Source organism: Equus quagga, chromosome 13, assembly GCF_021613505.1.
Source record: "Equus quagga isolate Etosha38 chromosome 13, UCLA_HA_Equagga_1.0, whole genome shotgun sequence".
Taxonomy (NCBI): Eukaryota; Metazoa; Chordata; class Mammalia; order Perissodactyla; family Equidae; genus Equus; species Equus quagga.
In genome coordinates, this window is record NC_060279.1 from 53,852,191 (window position 1) to 53,872,644 (window position 20,454).

At 56.8% G+C, this 20,454-nt stretch overlaps 1 protein-coding gene across 2 annotated transcripts; it reads left to right on the forward strand.

Annotated features, from left to right (window-relative positions):
- Positions 1-1,890: 1,890 nt before the first annotated feature.
- Positions 1,891-19,484, forward strand: DRC7 (dynein regulatory complex subunit 7). Of its 2 annotated transcripts, none has more exons than XM_046680716.1 (17): positions 1,891-2,138; positions 2,524-2,698; positions 3,720-3,917; positions 4,643-4,837; positions 6,577-6,735; positions 7,652-7,870; positions 10,209-10,337; positions 12,421-12,493; positions 13,425-13,553; positions 13,740-13,868; positions 14,884-15,104; positions 15,915-16,130; positions 16,714-16,824; positions 16,911-17,021; positions 17,943-18,137; positions 18,974-19,113; positions 19,204-19,484. In XM_046680716.1, exons 1-17 carry the CDS (start codon positions 1,948-1,950, stop codon positions 19,295-19,297), a joined length of 2,685 nt encoding a protein of 894 aa, XP_046536672.1. In that variant the 5' UTR covers positions 1,891-1,947; the 3' UTR covers positions 19,298-19,484. The 2 variants fall into 2 exon arrangements, with proteins under 2 accessions (XP_046536672.1, XP_046536674.1); XM_046680718.1 differs by having other exon boundaries at positions 3,792-3,917.
- Positions 19,485-20,454: the final 970 nt, after the last annotated feature.

Genomic DNA, 20,454 nt, shown 5'->3' on the forward strand with positions numbered 1-20,454 from the left:
TTAGCAGAGCGCCTGGCACACAGTGGGTGTTCAGGAAACTGTGAGCGCCTTGTGATGGTTATGACTGCCCTCTGCGGAGGCATCCTCTCTGCGCCGGAGAGTCAGACAAACGGATCTGATCCCGGGGCTGTGCTGCTTGGCTGGTGGGCACAGTGGGAGGTCTGCCTGTAGGGAACTGGGGCCCTGAAGGGGCTGCTGGACACCAGGCCTCAGCTGGGCTGCTGACCACCTGGGACTCAGGCAGGCCGACCACCAGTAACAGGTGCCTTCATCCTCACCTGAGTCCTACAGAACGTCAGCATCGGACAGGAAACATCTCTCCCTCCTTTCACATTGCAGAAAGGGAAACTGAGGCCCCGAAGGGGCAGGGAGTGGCCGAGGGCCAGCAGGAGCTGCCAGCCGAGCCCTGGCCGGGCTGGCGGTCAGTGACTCGCCTCCGCCAGAGGCTGCAGTGGCCAGGTCGGGCTCAGAGCAGGGAGGGGGACCCAGCCTGCACCTCCTGGTTCCCATTGTCCTCTCAGTTCTGGTTCCATCTCAGGGAGGGGTGACAAATCTGGGGAGACCCTGCTCTTTTCTCCCCAGTCCTCTCTATCCCCCCCATCACATCCTGTGCATTGGGTCCATTTTCCTCCTCTCTGGAACTTTGCTCCGTTTGCTGTAAGGAAAATAGATATTTGAGGCGTGGTAACGGGAAGACCCGAGCCAGGAGGTGGGCGGCTGGCGCATCAGCTGGGCTGATGTAACAGGAACCCGACAACGGCCGCTCGAACAAGCAGAGGCTGAGTGTTCTCACGTGACAGGAAGTCTGGAGGTGGCACTCAGGGCCTCCACAGCGCGCTGGGGACCCCAGTCCCCCCGTCTCTGCACTCTGCTGTCCTCAGCAGGCAGCTTTGGTCCTCACGGGTGGTCACCTCACAGTCACGCGTCAGCCATCCCACCTCTCGCTTTAGGCCCATGTCCCAGGCAGGAGGAAGAGAAGGGCAAAGAGTCTGTGCCAGCTGGGCCCCGGCCTTTGACGTCCTGCAACTTTGACTCCCATTGTCTGGGCCAGAGCTGGGTTCATGTCACCGGCCACCTCTAGTCGTGTGGGAGGCTGGGAAGGTGAACAGTTAGAACCAGGCACACTGCTGTCCCCAACAAAATAGGGGTTCTGCTGTACGGAAGGCAGGACTGGATCTCTGGGTAGGAAGTAGTGGTCACCTCAGCAAGGCTTTGCCCTGCGGCCGCAGGCAGGGCCGTCCCTAGGGCACACGGCATATATGGCGTCTCAGTGTGGCTCACAAAATGATCACCCTGCGGGCTGACCTGGGGCTCGGCCAGGAGGGCACAGGTCCTGTCACCCCCCCACACACACACACCTGCCCTTTGTCCAGGTGCCTTGGTGGCAGCCCTGCCCTGCTCACTCTGTGCCTCAATTCCAAGTTTGATGACGTTATTTTTGGTCGTATTCCATACCACTTTACTATTATAAATAATTTTCTTTAAACCAATTCACTTATTGGACTTAATAAACATATTTAAAGAGGAAACTTCATAATACTACAGTAATCCCACATCATTAGCATCACTTGCCATAATGAGAAGGGACCGTCAGAATGAATATAGGAAAAAGCAAAGCAATATTAGCAAGTTTGGGCTGCCTCCTTGGGCCCTGGCAATAGCTCTCGACCCGTGGCCTGCTGTGTCTTTGTTTTAAAGGGAAGTCTGCAAATGTTAGGGAGGCGTTCCAGACGGGCCAGCACCAAGCCCGGACTTTCTCCTTGATGGAAAGGACAATTATGAGGGAATCGCTTTCTCCCTCCGCCGTCTAACCCACTGAAACCGCCGCCTGGGCGCAGGCGCTCTTGGGGGCTCCTTCCTGGTCTGGAGGCAGCCGTCCTGAGCGCATTTATCCCTCTATACATCTCTAGACTCCATCTCTAGACAGCCAGCAGGAGACACCCCAGAATGGAGGTCCTGAAGGAGAAAGTGGAGGAGGAGGAGGCTGCCGAGCGGGAGGAGGCGGCCGAGCGGGCGGAGCGGGGAGAGAAGACACTGAGGCCGGTGGAGGTGCGCAGGGAGGAAGCCCCGCTGACGCAGGAGGCGCTCAGGGACCTGGAGAAGAAGCTGTCGGAGATCCTGGTCCCGGGGAAGATCTCGTGAGTGTCGGGGTGGGGGCCAAGGTCAAAGCAGGGTGGGCAAAGGATGAGCCAGGCAGAATGAGGAAGCAGTGGCTGGGAGGCAGGACCAGGACAGAGAGGGAGGCAGTTGTGAGTGAGGGCCGGCGTCTCAGGCTGCCTGCTCCAAGTCCCCACTTTGCCCCTCACTAGCTGTGTGACCCTAGGCAAGTCAATCAACCTCTCTGTGCCTTAGTTCCCTTACCTGTTTAAAAGCGCAGGTGCTAATAATGATACTTCCCTCCAAGGTAGCTGTGAGGATTAAATGAGGAAGGGATAGAGCAATGGCAGCTAAGGTAGATGGAGGGGTCCCTGAGCGCCGGGTCTAGCCTCACGCAGACTAATGCCGCCCCCCTCGTGGACACAGGATCTCTACCAAGGACACGATTGACATCCTCAAGCTGCCCGTTTCCTACCAAACTAACACACCCAAGGAGGAGCACTTGCTGCAGGTGGCAGACAACTTCTCCCGCCAGTACAGCGACCTGTGCCCAGACCGCGTGCCCCTCTTCCTGCACCCCGTGAATGAGTGTGGATTGCCGGTGAGCCAGGGCAGGAAGGGCAGGCCTGGGGCAGACAGCAGAGGGCAGAGGGAGACGAGCCGAAGACCAGACCTCTCATGGTCTGGAGCTCATAGCCCATGGGAGGCATAAACTCCAGTGCCCGCAGGCTCCAGAAAGCTCGGTGCAGATCACCCCCGGGGGCCTGAGGGGGCCTGGAGACCCCACGCCCCACCTAAGGGGCAGCCAGAAACCCAGGGCAGTCTCCAGCCCCAGAGGCTGGCCCTGTGCAGGGAAGAGTGGAGAAATAAGGAAAAATGGACCAGGGCCCGAGCGCTGGCTTCCTCTCTTCCAGCCCTGTGACCCAGGGCACATCCTTGAGTCTCTCTGGGCCTCGGTTTCCCCATCAGGCTGACAGGGACTCTCAGACTGTTTTATTTGGCCCACGTGGTGGCTTTTAACATTCGTATTAGCTGCCAGCGCTTGAAGCTTCACAACTCCCCTTCGGGTCCCCAGGCCCCTCTTCTCTTGGGCTGGTCACCCAGGCCTGCATTTCCCTTGCCGCGATCAGTGGGGGCCGCATCGGGGCTGCCTCTTAGATGGAGCCGTGAGATCTGTGCTGGGGGGGCCTTCCTCAAATCCACAGGGAGACCCTGGAGGCCTGGCCCCGGGCTACCAGGCATCACAGCAGCCCCTCGAGGCCCCTCGAAGCCCCAGGTCCCCGCACTGGGCGGTGCTCAAGAGCCAGACAGACCCAGCTCTGCTCCTGACTGTGGCCCTGAGCCAGTCAGCTCACCTCTTAGAGCCTCAGTGTCCTCATCTGTGATGCGGACCTGCCTCACAGGGTTGGTGGGGGATCAGAGAGGTGATGCCAGATCTAGTGGCACTCAGTGGGGCAGTAGAGGTGACAGGGAGGCCCTGACATGTCACTGGCACCCAGGAATTGTTCTAGATCTGGGCTGGAAGGGTCTTGAGGAATTGCTCCCTCCAACTCCCAACAGCGAGGGGGAGCCTGAGACCCTGGAGAGGCCTGGAGAGCCACTCCTGATCTCCGGCTTCGCAGGCTTCCTGGGAGCGGGTGGTCTCCTCCCAGGCGGCACGCCCTCCCAGGGGCCTGTGGTCTGTCCTCTTGCAGAAGTTCGTGAGCACAACGCTCCGGCCCACACTGATGCCCTACCCTGAGCTCTACAACTGGGAGAGCTGCGCCCAGTTTGTCTCAGACTTCCTGTCCATGGTGCCCCTGCCTGACCCCCTCAAGCCGGTAAGTGCCACCCGGGGCTGCATCCCTAGGCCCATGAGGCCTGAGATGGGAAGCCAGGCAGGTCAGGAGAAGGAGGTTCAACAGGGCTCAGGCCACGGCCCATGAGTCTGTCTGGGACAGGTTGGGAAAGAGGCCCAGAGAGAGGTGGCCACTGACCTGAGATCACACAGCAAGCCCGGTATCCAGGCTCCTGCCTCTTTGCCTCCTTCGCCTCTTTCTGCCTTCAGAGTCTTCCTTTCATGACTTCAGGAGGTGGGGAAAGGAGAGAGATGGGAGGGCCCTGCTGCCCGTGGCCCTCAGCCCCATCTCTGGGGTTCTGACCGGCTCAGTCTGCTTCTCATGGAGAAAGGAGGGAGGGAGAAAGGATTGGTGAGCAGTGGAGATCTGAGACAGGGAAGAGAAGGAAAGGATGGGGGAACTTTGGAATAAAACCATAAAATGACGGATCAGAGAGCATTAGACTAGAAGCTTCTACAGTCCAGAGGGTCTTTCCCATCCGTAAGTCCACAGCCCCTTAAGAGTATAGGCAAATGTGGATGGCGCCTTCTGGACATGGGCTCTGTGCTTTTCATCCTGTTCTGAGCAGCCTCCCTGACCCGACAACGCGGAGGAGCCGTGTTGGGGCCCAGACTGCCCGTGGGCCCTAGCACCCGGCCCCAGACGAGTGGGGAGGACAGGTCGGGGGCAGCGGAACTGGGCTGTACTGACCAGCTGGCTGTGGCCAGCCCCCCTTCCTCTACTCGCCGACCACAGTGCTGGAGCAGCAGAAGGGGAACTGCTTCGACTTCAGCACGCTGCTCTGCTCCATGCTCATCGGCTCTGGCTATGACGCCTACTGCGTAAATGGCTATGGCTCGCAGGACATATGCCACATGGACCTGACTCGGGAGGTGTGCCCACTCACCCTGAAGCCCAAGGAGGTACGGCCGGGCTCGCGCTGCCCTCAGCATCCTGCAGGACTCGCCATCCTCAGGGCAGTGTGTCCCTGCTGCCCCTTCCCCCATCACAGCCACATACAGGCGGCTCCATCACCAAGCAGCCCTCAGCTGCCCTGGAGTTCCTGCTTCAAACCGCTAGCGGTTTCTCTGTCCTCAGCATCTTAACACATACAGCCCAGGTCTCCAAAGGGACTGTCCGTCTCCCCTTGTCATAACTCCGTTTCGCTACCATGCTCCCCATGAAGTAAATTTTGTGAATGCCACATGGCCTATATCTTAAGTCAAATTCTTCCAAATTTACCCAACGCACTTGAGAAGAATCCACCCAGCCGATTCCTACAAGGGAAAAAAACAGATGAATGGACAGACATTTACTTCTTTTTTTTCCCCTCCCAGTAAAACGCCCCTTTTTAACAGCAAGAAAATGTCACCAAGCCTCCAGCAGGTGGTGGCTGTGTTTTCATACCTGTTGATTGAAAGGTCCATAACGATCAGAGGCTGCTGTGAACACAAGAAACACTTTTAAGTGAATCTAATTTTAGGAGTCATAAAAGCATCTCTTTGCATTTGGAAAACAGCCATACTACAGGCAGAAAATGGTTTTCATGAGCTAGATTGATTCGAGGACTCTGTGATTGGGGTCAAGCCCCTGCAGCTCAGGTCTGGGGATGCAGGGGCCTGGGGCTTCCAGCAGGGTGCACATGCACCTGGCTTACACCTGGGCAAGCCCAGGGGGTCCTGGGTGGGCCCTCTGGTGGAGGGAGGCGAGAAGGAGGGGAGGCACCTGGTGAGAGCCTTGCTCTCTTGGGCCCAACTCTCCAAGGAAGAAAGCACAAAAGCTCCATCGTTGCTTTCGGCTCCAAAAAGCCTGTGAGCTCACACTCTGGCCTCTTATCTCAGCCCAAATTTTAGTGATTAAAATGACATCAGTAGCTAACAGATGCAGAGAATTTTCTGGTTTATAAACCACTTTTGTGGCCATTGACTTGGCTTCTCCTCACGCTGTTGCTGTGTGGTGGGTACCATCACTCCTGTTGTATAAATGAGTATGTTGAGATGAAACAGAGAAAGGAAATAACATGGCCAAAGTCACAAGGCTGGAAAACAGAGACCCAGGCACCGAGGCCTGGTTGGTCTGACTCAACCACGGAGGGTCGCTATTTCTCCCTTGTAACTGTCACAGGCCCACTTCTGCAGCCTCTGTGGTGCTCTTTTCCGGACATTTTTCTTGCCACCCTGCACATATTTGTACACACACACACACGCGCACACACACACACACAGGCTTTCTTCTCCTTCCTTACCCAGAAAACTTAAAGTCAACGTAGGAAACCCTGCAATGACAAAATCTGGAAAATTTGACTCCTGACCCTTTGCCCTCTTTCTAGATCAGATCCAGGTCATAGCTAGTCTGGGCAGTGGGGAGTGAAGAGGAGAAAATCACCTCTCCTGGTCTCCTGCCCGGCAGGCAGCTCCTGTGGGCGTTGTCCCGTCTTTACTTCTCAACACAGGCCTTGGAGAAGGTTCTTACTGTTCAGATCCCACTCTACAGACGAGAAGGGAAGGGGGCGGGGGGCTTGCTCACCGTCACGGAGCTGGGGCTAAGGCTCCCTCTGCCTTTAGGGCCAGAAAGCCCGCAGGTTCCCGGAGCACTGGGATCTCCTGGTCTGAGGGGCGGGCAATTCAAGGCCACTGACCCTTTTTCTCTCGCTGGGTGACAGATCGTCCAGCAGCAGGAAAAGGCACCAGCTAAGAAGTACGCCGTCAAACAGCCCAGGGACCTGAGCAGCAAGTTTGAGCAGGAGCAGGAGATGAAGCAGCAGGAGCAGATCAAAGCTGAGGAGGAGAGGCGGCTGCGGGAGGAGGAGGAACGGCTCCTGGTGGGTCCATCGTCCTCAGCCCTCGATCCCTGAGCTCAGCTCTCGAGGAAGGGCTGCTGGAACAGGGAACCAGACACAGGTCGTGGAAGGGATGTGCTTATGGACACCCAAGTCCGCATTCCTTCCTCCACCCCTCAACCATCCCCCGCCTCTGCTGGGCCATACGGGAAGACGGTCAGCCAGCTTCTGGTGATAGATTTCTAACGTCAGAGAGCTCTGCTGCTGGGGAAACCCATTTATGCTGGGCAGCTCTGGTGTTCTCCTCATTCCAGACTTTTGCACTGAAGACATACCTACATACATCCTCCCATCCATCCTCCCAGCTGTTCTTCCATCCACCGATCCTTTCATCTCTCCTTTCAGCATCCATCTCCCCATCTCTTCTATCCATCCATCTTCCCATCTCTCCTTCCAACATCCATCCTCCCATCTCTTCTTCTATCCATCCACACTTCCATCCTTCCTCCCACCCTCCTTTCCTTCCTCCCTTCTTTCCTTCCATATAGCGTTTACTGGGTGCCTCCTCTGGTCCAGGCCCCAGGGATACAATAATGAACATGACACAATCACCCTTCTCCTAGAGGGAGGCAGACAAGGAAGCCGTATGGTGTCCCCTTGCCTCTGTATGGATGAAAGCTCACTCAGAATCACAACACAGAAAGCCAGCAAATCCCAGATACCCTAGAGCACCAAAGGACCCAGTGTGTAAACCACAGATCGACTCAGATCCTCCCATTTTATTGATAAGAAAACAGACGCAGAGGTGGGGTGATGTCCTCACAGGGCCAGACAGTAGTGCAGTCTGGATCAGAACTCAGCTCTCCTACCAGTTCCCCCACTCCAGGGAGATATTTGGGCCCCTGACGCCCCCCCTTCCCACCCAACTGGCCCATAGTCACCCACCGTTCCTGTGCAGGAGGCAGAGAAAGCGAAGATTGACCCCTTGCACGGCCTGCGGGTGCACTGCTGGGTCCTAGTGTTGTCGGGGAAGCGCGAGGTACCCGAGACCTTCTTCATTGACCCGTTCACGGCACGCAGCTACAGCCCGCAAGATGACCACTTCCTGGGCATTGAGAGCCTCTGGAACCACAAGAACTACTGGGTCAACATGCAGGACTGCTGGAATTGCTGCAAGGTGCCGGGCTGGGCCGGGGAGCGGCAGGCACAACTGGGGGCTGGGGAGGCGCTGGCCAGATCTGCGGGGACAGCTGGCCCCACAGCTGAGTCCCCACAGCCCACTCCTTTGCCCTTAAACAACCATTCTCATATGATTATTGTCTCTCTTTTGATTTGTATAGCCTTGTAAAATGTGGATTGCTAGTTTGTATGAAGGATTTTTTTAAGCATTGTGTTGGAGTGTAACACACACGCAGAAAAGTGCACCCATCCTAAGTATACAGCTCAATGAATTTCCATAAATTTACATGTATATACACAAAACTCAGTACCATTTACATAGGTTAAAAATATGTGCACGTATGCAGGGGAAGGTCATCACTGGACACAAGGGGACTTTCTGGGGTGCGGGCAATGTTCCGTCTCTTGATCTGGGTGCAAGGAACCAGCGTGCGTCCAGTTTGTGGAAATTCGTTGAGCTGTGCAAAAGTCAAAAGAGAGACAGGCTCCAGGCTCCAGGCTCCAAGTCCTGGGCTTCTTTGTTGTTTCCAAGTTCCTCCATTTCCAACCAGACCAGCCTCCCAAAGGCAGATCCTGGGCCTTTGGCCCCTATTCCAATGTGACCCCGTCCAAGGACGCTGCCATCGCTGCGGGAGACGTCAGAGTTAACGCGCGTGCTCTCCAGTGCAAGTCACTGTGTCCGCGGGGAAGGCAGATGGTCCGAGGGGAGGAAGTCTGCCTTCAGTGAAGGAGACGCACCCACTCCCCTGGCCTCCCTCAGCCACGCATGCCAGGCTTGCTCTGCCCTCGCCGGCCCCACAGGTTGTAGGAAATAACATTCAGTCGGTCCTTGGAATAGTCCCTGGCTGTTCAATAAATCATCGCTCTCATTTCGCAAAAAGGACTTGTCCTGGATGGGGCACGGATGGGGCACAGGCAAGACCACCCTCCCCCAGAGCGCAGGCTCATAACGGCCACGGTGGCCAGTGCCCTCTCAAGGACAGTGGCCCTTCAGAGGCCCCTCCAGTCCCCCTTCGTCCCTTTTCTAGGCTGAGGGTCCTTCAGCCTCCCTCCCCGCACGCTCTGACCAGTGCCAGGCGGAGGAAATTCATGATACGCAGAACAGAAGCTGTGAGATGGAGCTGGAAGGGCGGGAAAAGTGAGGCCAGAGGGGCAGTACTGCATCACCAAGCGAGGGTACCAAGAAAGCGATCACGACACTGGCTGCCGCTTTTACTGCAAAATGAGCACGGCCGCAGCAGCTTTGTTCCTTCAAAGAACCTTGAAATGGCCTTGGGAGCGGGGAGCGACGCAATGCACCTGCACAGAGACCTGGTGCACACACGCCCAGGCTCACGGGACGTGGGAGTCGTCCACTCATTTATGTTTTTAGAAAATAGAAATAGAACATTAAACAGCAAAGCATAACGTCTAACTACTGCTTACCACTCACGAGGATGGAGTGGAGGACCTGATTCAAAGAAATACAAACACCTGTGCCAGCCGGCTCCTCCCACGGAGCCTTGACTATTGCCTGTCATTGTTAGACCCACGAGCAGTTCTGTCCCTCCTTGTCCTCCCCCATGTCCCCCTCCTCCCTCGCCCACCTCCCAGCAGACAGAGTAACCCTCTGGCTCGTGGACTCAGATGCCACAGCGAGGACCAGGATTAGGGCGACTTCAGGACAACTTCCTATTAAACGCTTGGGGGCAGCTGTTCGTAAGCCCTTGATCTCCCACTGGAACTGACTCAGGGGGCATTGGGGTGAGGGGCGCCCCACCCTGGGGAGGCAGATTGGGGTGCGGGGTGCTCCCTGCATGCTGGGAGCTGTCTGGCAGGTGAGCCTGGGCTCAGGTGGGCTAGGGTGAAAAGAGGGTGGAGACCCCTGCCAGGAGAAGTTGCCACCTGCCTCCTCCGGGCAGCTCCACGCGTGCCTGTGGGGCTCCCCCGGCGTGGGTAAGAACCGTGAAGAGGCCTTTTTTCCAAGCTGCCACTTCTGCCTCCCATGAGATCTCACTGGCCTGCGTTTGCTCTAAACATGCCTGGGGCGCCCCCAGACAGTACACAACGACCCCACGTCCAGGCCCATCCCAGGCCAGGGAGTTTCTGAGCCTCTCACGAGACCACCGATGCGATTTCTTCATAGGGAGATTGGGCAGTGGGGCCTCGGGGCCTCAGTTTCCCTGCTGAAATGGGGAGGGTGGGGGCGCTCAGAGGCTGCCTGGAGCAGACACTCTGTCCATCTGCGACCCGGGCCCAGGCCCCCTCTCTACTCGGGCACAGCTGTCTCCTGCCACCCCGTGGAGCAGGAGGGGTGTGGTGGTGGGGCATGCTCACCTGACTCCCCCCCCCATCAGGACCTGGTCTTTGACCTGGGAGACCCTGTGAGATGGGAGTACCTGCTCTTGGGGACCGACAAGCCTCACCTGTCCACGACTGAGGAAGAGGACACTGGGATGAACGATGACGAGGACCTGGACAATCTGGTGAGACTCAGCGGCACATGGTAGGTGGGAGGGGCTTCACACCCTGTCTGGCTTCGGGCCAGCCAGACAAATGTCCCCACCACATGGATGTGTATGGGGGGGACAGTCCAGATAGCCCAATTGTAGATTCCTCAAAGCAGAAGGGCCTGGGCCCTGCCCTCATTTTATAGATGGGCAAACTGAGGCCCAGACAGGTCCAGAGCCCCGCCCAGGACCCCTGCCCCAGTGGGTTAGGGGAGGACTGGGACTTGCATTCAGCTCTCCTGCCCCACACATCCCGCCCCCCGACTCCGCCCTGTTCAGGGGCTACCCTGCTCCTCTGGGGTTGTAAGGGCCAGCCCTGCCTCACGTCCAGGCCTGCCTGCACAGCCACCGTGATCCCCCCATGTATGTCCAGGCCTTTCTTCTCCATCCTATCAGCCCTTCTCAAGGTCATCGGCCCGGGGCCTTCCCCAGATGTCAGCATCCCTTCTCTTATCTCCAGTCCGGGGCCTTCCAGGCGTGGCTGCGGGAGGCCCTGTGCGTGGAGGGGCCCAGAGGCCTCAGCTATGGGCGTCGGCATCTTGGGCAAACTTTCCAGTGGTTGGAAGCTTCAGTTGAAGCGTCCGCATGTTACCTGGGGGAGCGGGTCTGTTCTGCTCACGGTAATCACAGGCGTGTTCGTTTGCTGGAGTTGCCGCAACAAAGTCCCACAGACCAGGCGGCTTAAGCAACAGAAATTCCTTTTCTCACGGTTCCGGAGCCTGGACGCTTAAGGACAAGGTGTCGGCAGGGCTGGTTTTGCGCCTTGGCCTGTAGATGGCCGTCCCCTCCCTGTGTCCTCCCTCTGCGCGTGGCTGTGTCCTGACGTCGTCTCACAAGGACTCCCGTCGTGTTGGAGTAGGACCCCCCCATGACCTCATTTAAAGTTAATTACTTCCTTAAAGAGCCTATCTCCAAATATAGATACTTTCTGAGGAACTGGGGGTCTGGACATATGAATGTGGGGGGACACAGTGCAGCCCCTAACAGTAGGCGGCACTCCCATGGCCCTCACTAAGTGCCAGGAGGTGCTAACTGGATTAACGCCTCTAAATCTTCACATCCACCGGTGAGGGGGGCGTGAGTGTGTCGTCCAGGATTATTGTCGGCCCACTTCACAGACAGGAAGACTTACAAACGGGGGGTGAGCTGCCCCACCCAGAGGTGCACAGCCAGTAAGCGGCAGAGCTGGGAGTTGAACCTGGGGCCTGACAGTCTGCCTCCCAAGTCTGGTCTGCCAGTGGTGACTCTGTTCTACCTCCAGGGATGGCTTGGGGACAAAATGAGGCCGCAGCTGTGACGTGGTTGGCTTAGCAGTGTGGACAGGCCCGGAGCTGGTATTGAGCGTTCTCAGCGGCCGCGTCTCTGGGGACCGGGGCTTCCCTGTGCACTCAGTCCAGGACCCACAGAGCGGGGGCCGATCCGATGAGCAGCATCAGAGATCTGAGCAATGTTTATGCAAGAAAAGTTTTAAACAGGAAAATCTGGTCCAATTTTCTGCAGTTACCTAGTTTGGGGACTGTTTGTCTAGACAGGCTTTATTTTACAGATGGGGAAACTAAGGCTCGAAGAGAACAAACAGTGAGGGCAGCCAGGCAGTGTCCCAAGCCCTTTATGTACATTCTGTCTGTTAAGCCTCCCGCGGGGTCCAGTTTACAGTTAGGAAACTGAGGCTCAGGGCAGTTAAGGGGCTTGCCCAGGACCCCAGAGCTGGTGCTGGATGGCTGGGGCTTGGGTCCACCTGACTCCAGAAGCCCCTCTCTTAACAGAGGGTTGTGCCTGGTGCCTCCGCTGACCAAGGGAAGGTGGGGCATGTGGCACAGGGGTGCTGCAGCCCCAGCCAGGTGGGAGCAGGGAAGGGCTCCTGGCCAGCAGCTGCCTCCTCCTCTTCCTCCCTGTGCGGGGTCATGCCAGGTCAGAACTGCCCGTGACCTCTGCCTCCTTTGGAGGAGCTGCCCACCCACCCTGGCTTGGCCCTGGGGGGCGAGTCGGAGGCTCTGCCCATAACCGCTGCTCCGAGACCCAGCCCTGACCGGGACCCCTGCCCCGCCTCTCCCAACAGTGCAAGGACGACAAAGACAAGAGCTTCGATATGCCCAACTCGTGGGTGGAGCAGATTGACATCTCCCCGGAAGGTGTGTGCATGCTTGCGTTCACCCCCCAGGACGGGTTCCGGGCCCCTGGAGGGGTCTGCAGCACCGGCCAGGCAGGGGGAGGCCAGCAGAGGCTGCCGAGGCCCCTCGTTTCCACCCCCTCCCGCTTCCTGCTGCACCCTCCTCCTTCTTTCCCGCCACACACACTCAGCTCTGCGGCCAAGGGCCTGACATCATTCTGGCGTACAGGAGGGCGCTCAGTTAACACACGCCGGATGACGAAGTGTGGGAGGTGATGGAGGACCGAAGACCAGCTGTTCCCCTCCCTCACCCCACCCTGCCAGGAGGAGGCCGTGCACAGTACCCACAGGGCACAGGGAGGGGATGTCAGGACGGGGCACAGGCAGGCAGAGGAAGCAGGCGGACAGGGATGCTCGTGCCCCATGCCAACATCTGCTGGCTGCTGAGCTGGCCGGCTGGCAGCGCCTAGACCCATGGGGAGGGCATAGGCCGTTCTGACAGGGTGAGAAGGGCTAGAGAGGGTATCAAGGGACTCCAGAGGAGAAGCACCCAGCCCAGACCTGAGGATGGGGCCTGGAGGGTGAGTGAGCAGAAGGGGCTCCTAGGAAGAGGAGTCATTTGAGCTAAGTTTTGAGGGATCAGGAGGAGTCAGCCCAGAAGGGCAGGAGGGGACGGTGTTTCAGCAGAGACACCTGCACAGGCGACAGCCCGGTGGCGAGGCAGTGTGGTGCGGCAGGGCGCAGATCCTGTGGGCAGCTCCAACCAGAGACCTCCTCAGGGCGGAGCCGTCCCTGGGGACTGTTTTCCTCTGCCTCCCTGGAGGGGACCTGGGGCCGGGGGCAGCTTAGCAGATGGTGCAAGGGACAGTGGCTGGAGGAGTGGCTGGGAGGGGTCGGCCCTCCCTTCCCCCCTATCTGGGGAGAAGGGATCCCAGCCCGCTCTGTGTCCGCAGCATTTGAGACTCGCTGCCCAAATGGGAAGAAGGTGATACAGTACAAGAGGGCGAAGCTGGAGAAGTGGGCCCCGTACCTCAACAGCAATGGCCTCGTGTGCCGCCTCACCACCTACGAGGACGCAGAGTGTAAGGGCCATGGCCCAGGCGGGGGAGCGGGAGGGCTGCGTCCCCCGACTTGCTGTGTGGCCTTGGGCACGTCACTGCCACTCTCTCAGCGTGAGTGTGGGCCCTGCTGGCCTCTGTGCTCTGGGAACGGTGGGACAGAGGCTGGGCAGCTGGCCTGGCTGCAGTGAGCACTGGTTGGGCCCTCAGGCACCAAGACTTTGGAGATAAAGGAGTGGTACCAGAACCGGGAGGACATGCTGGAGCTGAAGCAGATAAACAAGGTCACAGGCCTGAATATCGACTACTTCAAGCCGGGCCACCCCCAGGCTCTACGTGGTATGTGGACCCCACTGTGGGCCAGCGAGGAGCCCCAGGTGGGGCCTTACGTGCTTCTTATAGCAGCCTTCTCCATGGTGACTGGCATGTGGTGGGAGGAACCAGCATCTGCGTATTGACAGGGTTCTTGGGTGGCCAGCAACAGAAACCACCCTGCTTCCCTAAGCAGATCAGCTGTGTGGGAGGTCAGGGGAGGCACAGAAGAGCCACGGAAACGTGACAATGTTCCTCCAGGAAAGGCAAAGCCAGGGCCACATGCCCATTCTGTGGTTGGGATCGGGCACACGGTGGGGGCCACATTTACAGGGGGTCAGGATGCTGAGCAATAAAACCAACAAATGCCCCAGCAAGGGCGATGCAGAGGGCAGAGGGCAGAGGGTGTGGACACGGCCATGAGCCCAGGAGGCTGGCAAGGGAGAGAACGCCCTGTCTGGGGAGAGAATGAACACCCCTACCCAGGAGTTCACAAAAGAAAAACGTAGGGTCAACACACATTTTTTAAAAAGATCAACCTCATTTGGTGGTTGAAATTTTTAAAAAATGAAACTAAATCACTAAGGGACCTTCTTACCCCTCATGTTGGCAAAGATGAAAAAAATGGTCCTATCGAGTGTGAACAAGTGTGCAAAGCAGCCGTCAGTCACTCCCTGTCATTGCTGGTAGGAAAGCAAATTGGCACAGCTTTTCTAGGGGAGAGTTAGGCAAAATATATCAATAACAGCCTTAAAATGTGTATACCTTTTGACCAGCAATTCTACTGCCGAGAATTGTCTTGCGCAATTAACAAGCTAGAACAAAAAATGCACAGTGCAGGTATTCATGATGGTGTGTTTATAACAAGAAAAGTCGGAACAAGCCAAAACATCCAGCAGTAAGAGATTGGTTACATCCACTGCTCATCCATGAGCATTCGTGGACATGCCTTCTCCTTGGGGCCCGGGCTCAGCTTATCCTTCGGCGGTCAGAGCTCCTGGTGCTCACTCAGCTGTCTCCCGGTCCCCGTCTCCCACCGCAGTGCACTCATACAAGACCATGCAACCCGGGATGGACCGTGTCATGGAGTTTTACGAAACGGCCCGTGTGGACGGCCTGATAAAGCGGGAAGAGACGCCCAAGACCATGACAGAGTACTACCAAGGACGCTCGGACTTCCTGTCCTACCGCCACATCAATTTCGGGCCCCGTGTCAAGAAGCTGGTTCTGAACAGTGCAGAGTCAAACCCCCGGCCCGTGGTGGTAAGAGCTTGCTGGGCCCGGGGACAGGGTGCCCGCCCTCTCTGGTGGGCTGAGGTTACCCCAGGACGGCTAAAGCCCTGACTCTGGAGCAGGGTCTTCCCGAGCAGCCTTTCCCCAGCCCTAGCTGGGAGCTAGGAGCATTTACCAAGTGCACATCCCAGGGCCATCTGATGCCAGACTGTGCCCTTGGCCACCGGGCCAAGGAGGTATCATTCCCGTACTATTATGAAAAATACACACTCATGACTAAACATTTAGCAAATGTGGAAAGATATAAAGAGAAAGTAAAAATATCTCAGAATGGTATCTCTCAGATATTACCGTGTATTAATAGGTTTTGTTTTGAGAGTCTTTTCAAGGTGGGGTGTGTGTGTCTGTGTGTAGAACCCCTGTATCACCCACTCAACATTAAATTGTGCATTTTTTCCCCTCCACATCATTACGAATTATTTGGCAACTGTGTTTAATGGCTGTCTACCATAGCAGCTCTTTCTAGCAGTAAGGGATGTCTACTGATAGAGCAGGCTGCCTGGAGAGGTGGTGAGCCCCCCATCTCTGGAGGTAGGCAAGCAGTGTCTTGTGGAGGGAGCTAGAGAAGGGGTCCAGCACCATATGGGGCTAGAGGGGCCTGGCACTGAGAACCTGTGAGGCCACAAGAGCCATTACTTGGCCAGGAAGGGTTACTCGACGTGAACCCCTAAATGACCCCAGACCCTACTGTCCCTGTATGTCCTCTGCTCCTGCCCTCGGGGAGCACAGGGAACCCCCCCCTTTCCCACCTCCCATCCTGTGCCTGTTCTGGCCTCCCAGAAAATCACAGAGCGGTTCTCCCGCAACCCAGCGAAGCCTGCGGACGAGGACGTGGCGGAGCGCGTTTTCCTGATCTTGGACGAGCGCATCCAGCTGCGCTACCACTGCCGCGAGGACCACATCACGGCCTCCAAGCGCGAGTTCCTGCGGCGTACCGAGGTGGACAGCAAGGGCAACAAGATCATCATGACGGCCGACATGTGCGTCAGCTTCGAGGTGGGCCTGGGGCCACGGCTGGTGGGGCGGGGCAGGGAGGAGGCACTGGGGCCTCTGTCCCGTCCCAGCCGCTTGGGAGGCCTGGGGTGGAAACACCTGGATCCCAGCCCCGGAAGTCATCTTGGCCCTTGCCAAGATCAAGAGCTCCCATCTGGAGACATTTTCTTCAAAGCTCCTTTGAAAACCTTTCCCTTTTCCACCAAGAAAGACAACTGGGCAGGCTAGGGCTGCTCCTCTTGGACCCTACCCCCCAGCCCTGGGGAGAGCAGACCCGCGATCCCGGTTCCAACACTGGAGTAGCAGAAGATGCCACGACTCTCACGAGGCTGGCTTTCCTAGTGCAAACCCTCACTCTCCCGGCACATTCCTTAGCCTCTCTGAGTCTCCAGTTCCTCTTCTATTATTATTTCTGTTTTTATAGATGAGGAAACTGAGGCCCAAAGAGGTTAAGCAATTTGCTTGAGGTCACGCAGCTAGGAAAATGGCAGGGGAAGATCTGAACCCAAGTGGGCTGGTTCCAGAGTCTGCCCACGACCCCAGCCATTGCTGCGTCTCTGTGTCACTGTGGTTCTTGTTGTCCCAGGTGGAGCCCATGGAGCACACTAAGAAGCTTCTCTACCAGTACGAGGCCATGATGCAGCTGAAAAACGAGGAGAAGCTGTCCAGACATCAGGCCTGGGAGTCGGAGCTGGAGGTAGGGTCCCACGAAAGAGCAGGCAGGTGGGGGGTGGCGGGGGTACAGAGTGCCTTAACCGTGCCCTCTCCCGCTTCGCAATTCAGGTGCTGGAGATCCTGAAGCTCCGAGAGGAAGAGGAGGAGGCACACACCCTGACCATCTCCATCTATGACACCAAGCGCAATGAGAAGAGCAAGGAGTACCGGGAGGCCATGGTCAGCCTTGCTTTGGCCCAGGCCCTGGCTTTTCCCACCCCAGTTCCCCGCCTCCAGGGTGCTGAGGATGATTAGGGATTCTGCCTGGAAGCCCTTTACAGGGGTGAAGTTATTGACACCACTGTGGTCATCATTGCTGCTGAGCTGACCATTTCTGTGGTTCACCCCTAAAGAGCACTCATGATCTCCGCCCACCTCCAGGGGTTGTGGCCAAGCCGAGGCCTCTAAGCATGGGGAATAATGAAAATTGTGCACCCCCTCCACCGGGCGCTCCCCTCAAGGTCATGACCTGGGCTGGCAGCCCCAGCAAGAGGACTCTCGCCCTAGGCCTGGGCTCTCCAGCCCCTGCAGCACAGGGCATACAGGTTACACCCTCAGGTTGCCAAGACCCAGCTTGGTTTTCAAGACCAGATTCTGAATCCCCTTCACTAACCAAGTGGGGATTTCTAAAAATAGTCTGAGTTTGGGGAAGCAGGGCCGGGCATCAGAGAACTGGCTCTTAGACTCCCAGGGCGTCAGCCTCGCGTCTCCAGCGTCACTGGCCCCTGTCTGCCAGCACGGGACACAAGGCCCCAAGGTGAAAGAGGAAAGGGAGTACCCAGTTTTTGATTTAACATCGTTCATAGCCACCATTTATTACCACTGATTGAGCGAGCGTCCACTGAGTGTTAGGTAAGTGCTGAGGCTCAGGTAGAGACATGAATTTATGTGACACAAGAGTTGGCTGTTACCAATAACCATGGCTACAAGAGACAGCACGCAGGCCCTGTCTAAGGCCTCAGTCCCAGAGGCACCAAGCACTGGGACCTGGATTTGAGGCCAGGTTTTATTCAGTTCCATGTCGATGGAGGGCTGGCCAAGAGGTCTCTGCAGCCCCTCCTGGTCTAGCTGACCCTCTCCCCTCCCCCACCACCTCCACAGGAGCGCGTGATGCACGAGGAACACTTGCGGCAGGTGGAGGCCCAGCTGGATTACCTGGCCCCGTTCCTGGCACAGCTCCCGCCAGGAGAGAAGCTGACACGATGGCAGGCCGTGCGCCTCAAGGATGAGTGTCTCAGTGACTTCAAGCAGAGGCTCATCGACAAAGCTAACCTCATTCAGGCCCGTTTTGAGAAGGTGTGGCCAGGGCCCGGGAAGGGGAGGGGACCTTGGCATCCTCATCCAGAAAACAGACCCAGGGTTGTCTGCCCACCATCTCACAGACTTGTGAGAGACTGCTGAGGGGATGAGTATGTCAGTGCTTGGAGTTTCCAAATGACCAACTTGTCATTCCTCACTCTTATCCATTGGGTGGAAGAATGTGGGTGGAAGGATGGATGGATGGATGGATGGATGGGTGGGAGGAAGGATGGATGGATGGATAGATGGGTGGATGGATGGGTGGGTGGAGAGATGGGTGGATGAATGGATGGGTGGGTGGGAGGAAGAATGGATGGATAGGTAGGTGGAGGGGTGGATGGATGGGTGGGTGGAGGGATGGGTGGATGGGTAGATGGATGGATGGATAAATGGTGCATTATAACAACTCCTAGTCCTTGACCCATTTCTGTTGGTCAGGTATACACCATGTAGTTCCCATGCATTTTCTCATTTAATCTTCACAAAGAGCTCTACAAAGAGTGGTGGTGGTTGTGTGTGGGGGGGGGGGGTGTATAATGACCCTCATTTTGCAGAAAAGAAATTGGAAGCTCTGAAAATATACCTTGTCCAGAGCCACATGGCTGTCTCAGGCTTGACTCCTACTCTGACCTCATGGACATGGTGTCCCTCTAAACGTGACCCCCGTTGCTCCCTCCCAAGACATTTTGTGGCCCCTGTCTCTGGCTTCTGTGGGTGGGGGTAGTTGGGCCAACCCTCATGGGACTGTCTGGTGACCAGTAGGATTTCAGCCTGCAGCCTAGGTGAGGCTCAGCCCTCATCACCCGCCTGCTCTCTCCTCCCCGTGCCCGAAGGAGACCCAGGAACTACAGAAGAAGCAGCAGTGGTACCAGGAGAACCAGGTGACCTTGACGACTGAGGATGAAGACTTCTACCTGAGTTACTGCTCTCAAGCCATGTTCCGCATCCGCATCCTGGAGCAGCGGCTCAATCGGTGAGGATGAGGTGGGGAAGGACCCACTAGGAGGCTGCAGGAGCAGCTTTGTAGTCCCTCACCGCCTCTCGCTCATCCCTCTGATTTCAGACACAAGGAGTTGGCGCCACTGAAGTACTTGGCTCTGGAGGAGAAGCTCTACAAGGACCCGCGGCTGGTGGAGCTCCTGAAAGTGTTTGCTTGAGGCCCTCCTGGGGCCTCAGCCAAAGCGGACAGACAAAGAAACCTCCCCCGGAGCCCGGCCCTACGCTCCCTGCACCCAGCTGATGACTGTGGACCGAGGATCAGGCTCCCTGCCACGCCACCTCCCTGCAGCCCTGTCTGTTCCTGCTTCTCACGATTTCCTGTAAATAAACACACTTTTAATTTGCCATTTGTACCTCATGTTTCACACACTCCAGCACTAGCCTTTTTCTCCTCCCCTTCTTAATCTATAGCCTGGGACCGCCCCTGCCGCCACACCTTGGCCCCCTTCCTCACTTGCTTCCTGTCCTTCTTCCTGTGGAATGCTGAGGCTCTGCAGCACGTCTGCAGGTCTCACAGCCACCTTCAAACCCCTGGTTAGAGCTCAGCATGGCGAGAGGGACCCAGCTCACCAAGTGGGAATGGCAAGGCCAAGGCGTGTGCCCAGAACTTGGAGGCTTGACATTAGACTGCAAGGGACTGCATCGCAGCTCCTCTGCTCGCCAGCCACTATTTAGCCACCTGTGAAATGGGATGGCGTCGCTGTATGAAATGAGGGAAGACTTGCAAAGCAGGGAGGAGCGGGAGGGGCACAGACAAAGCACTCACGAAATATTAGTTTAAAAAATGGCCAATAAACACACGAAAATGTCAAACTCGTCAGTCATCAGGGAAATGAAACGCCACCACGCACCCACTAGTATGGATAAAAGGAGTCAGTGTCAGTGAGGATGAGAAGCAACAGGAGCTCTCACAGATGGCTTCCCCAGTGGAAGCAGAAGTCAGTACAACCACTCTGGAAAACTGGCTACTAAAAAACTATGTCCCAACAATTCTACTCTTAGGTTGCACTCCATCCACCCATCCACCCACCATCACATCCTTCCATTCATCTATCCATCCATAATGAAGAACAACTCTACAGGCATGCATATATCTCTCTCTCCACCAAAAGGCATGCACTAGAATGTTCATAGCAGCACCAAACTGGAAATGACCAAAACGTCCATCCAGAGTGGAATGGATACATATGTGGTAGAGACATTGTTGATTGGAGCGTGCCAGTGGCATCTCCTGTGTAGAGGCCAGGGATGCTGCTAACCATCCGGCAATGCTCAGGACAGATCCCACAACAGAGAATCATCTGGCCTAAAATGT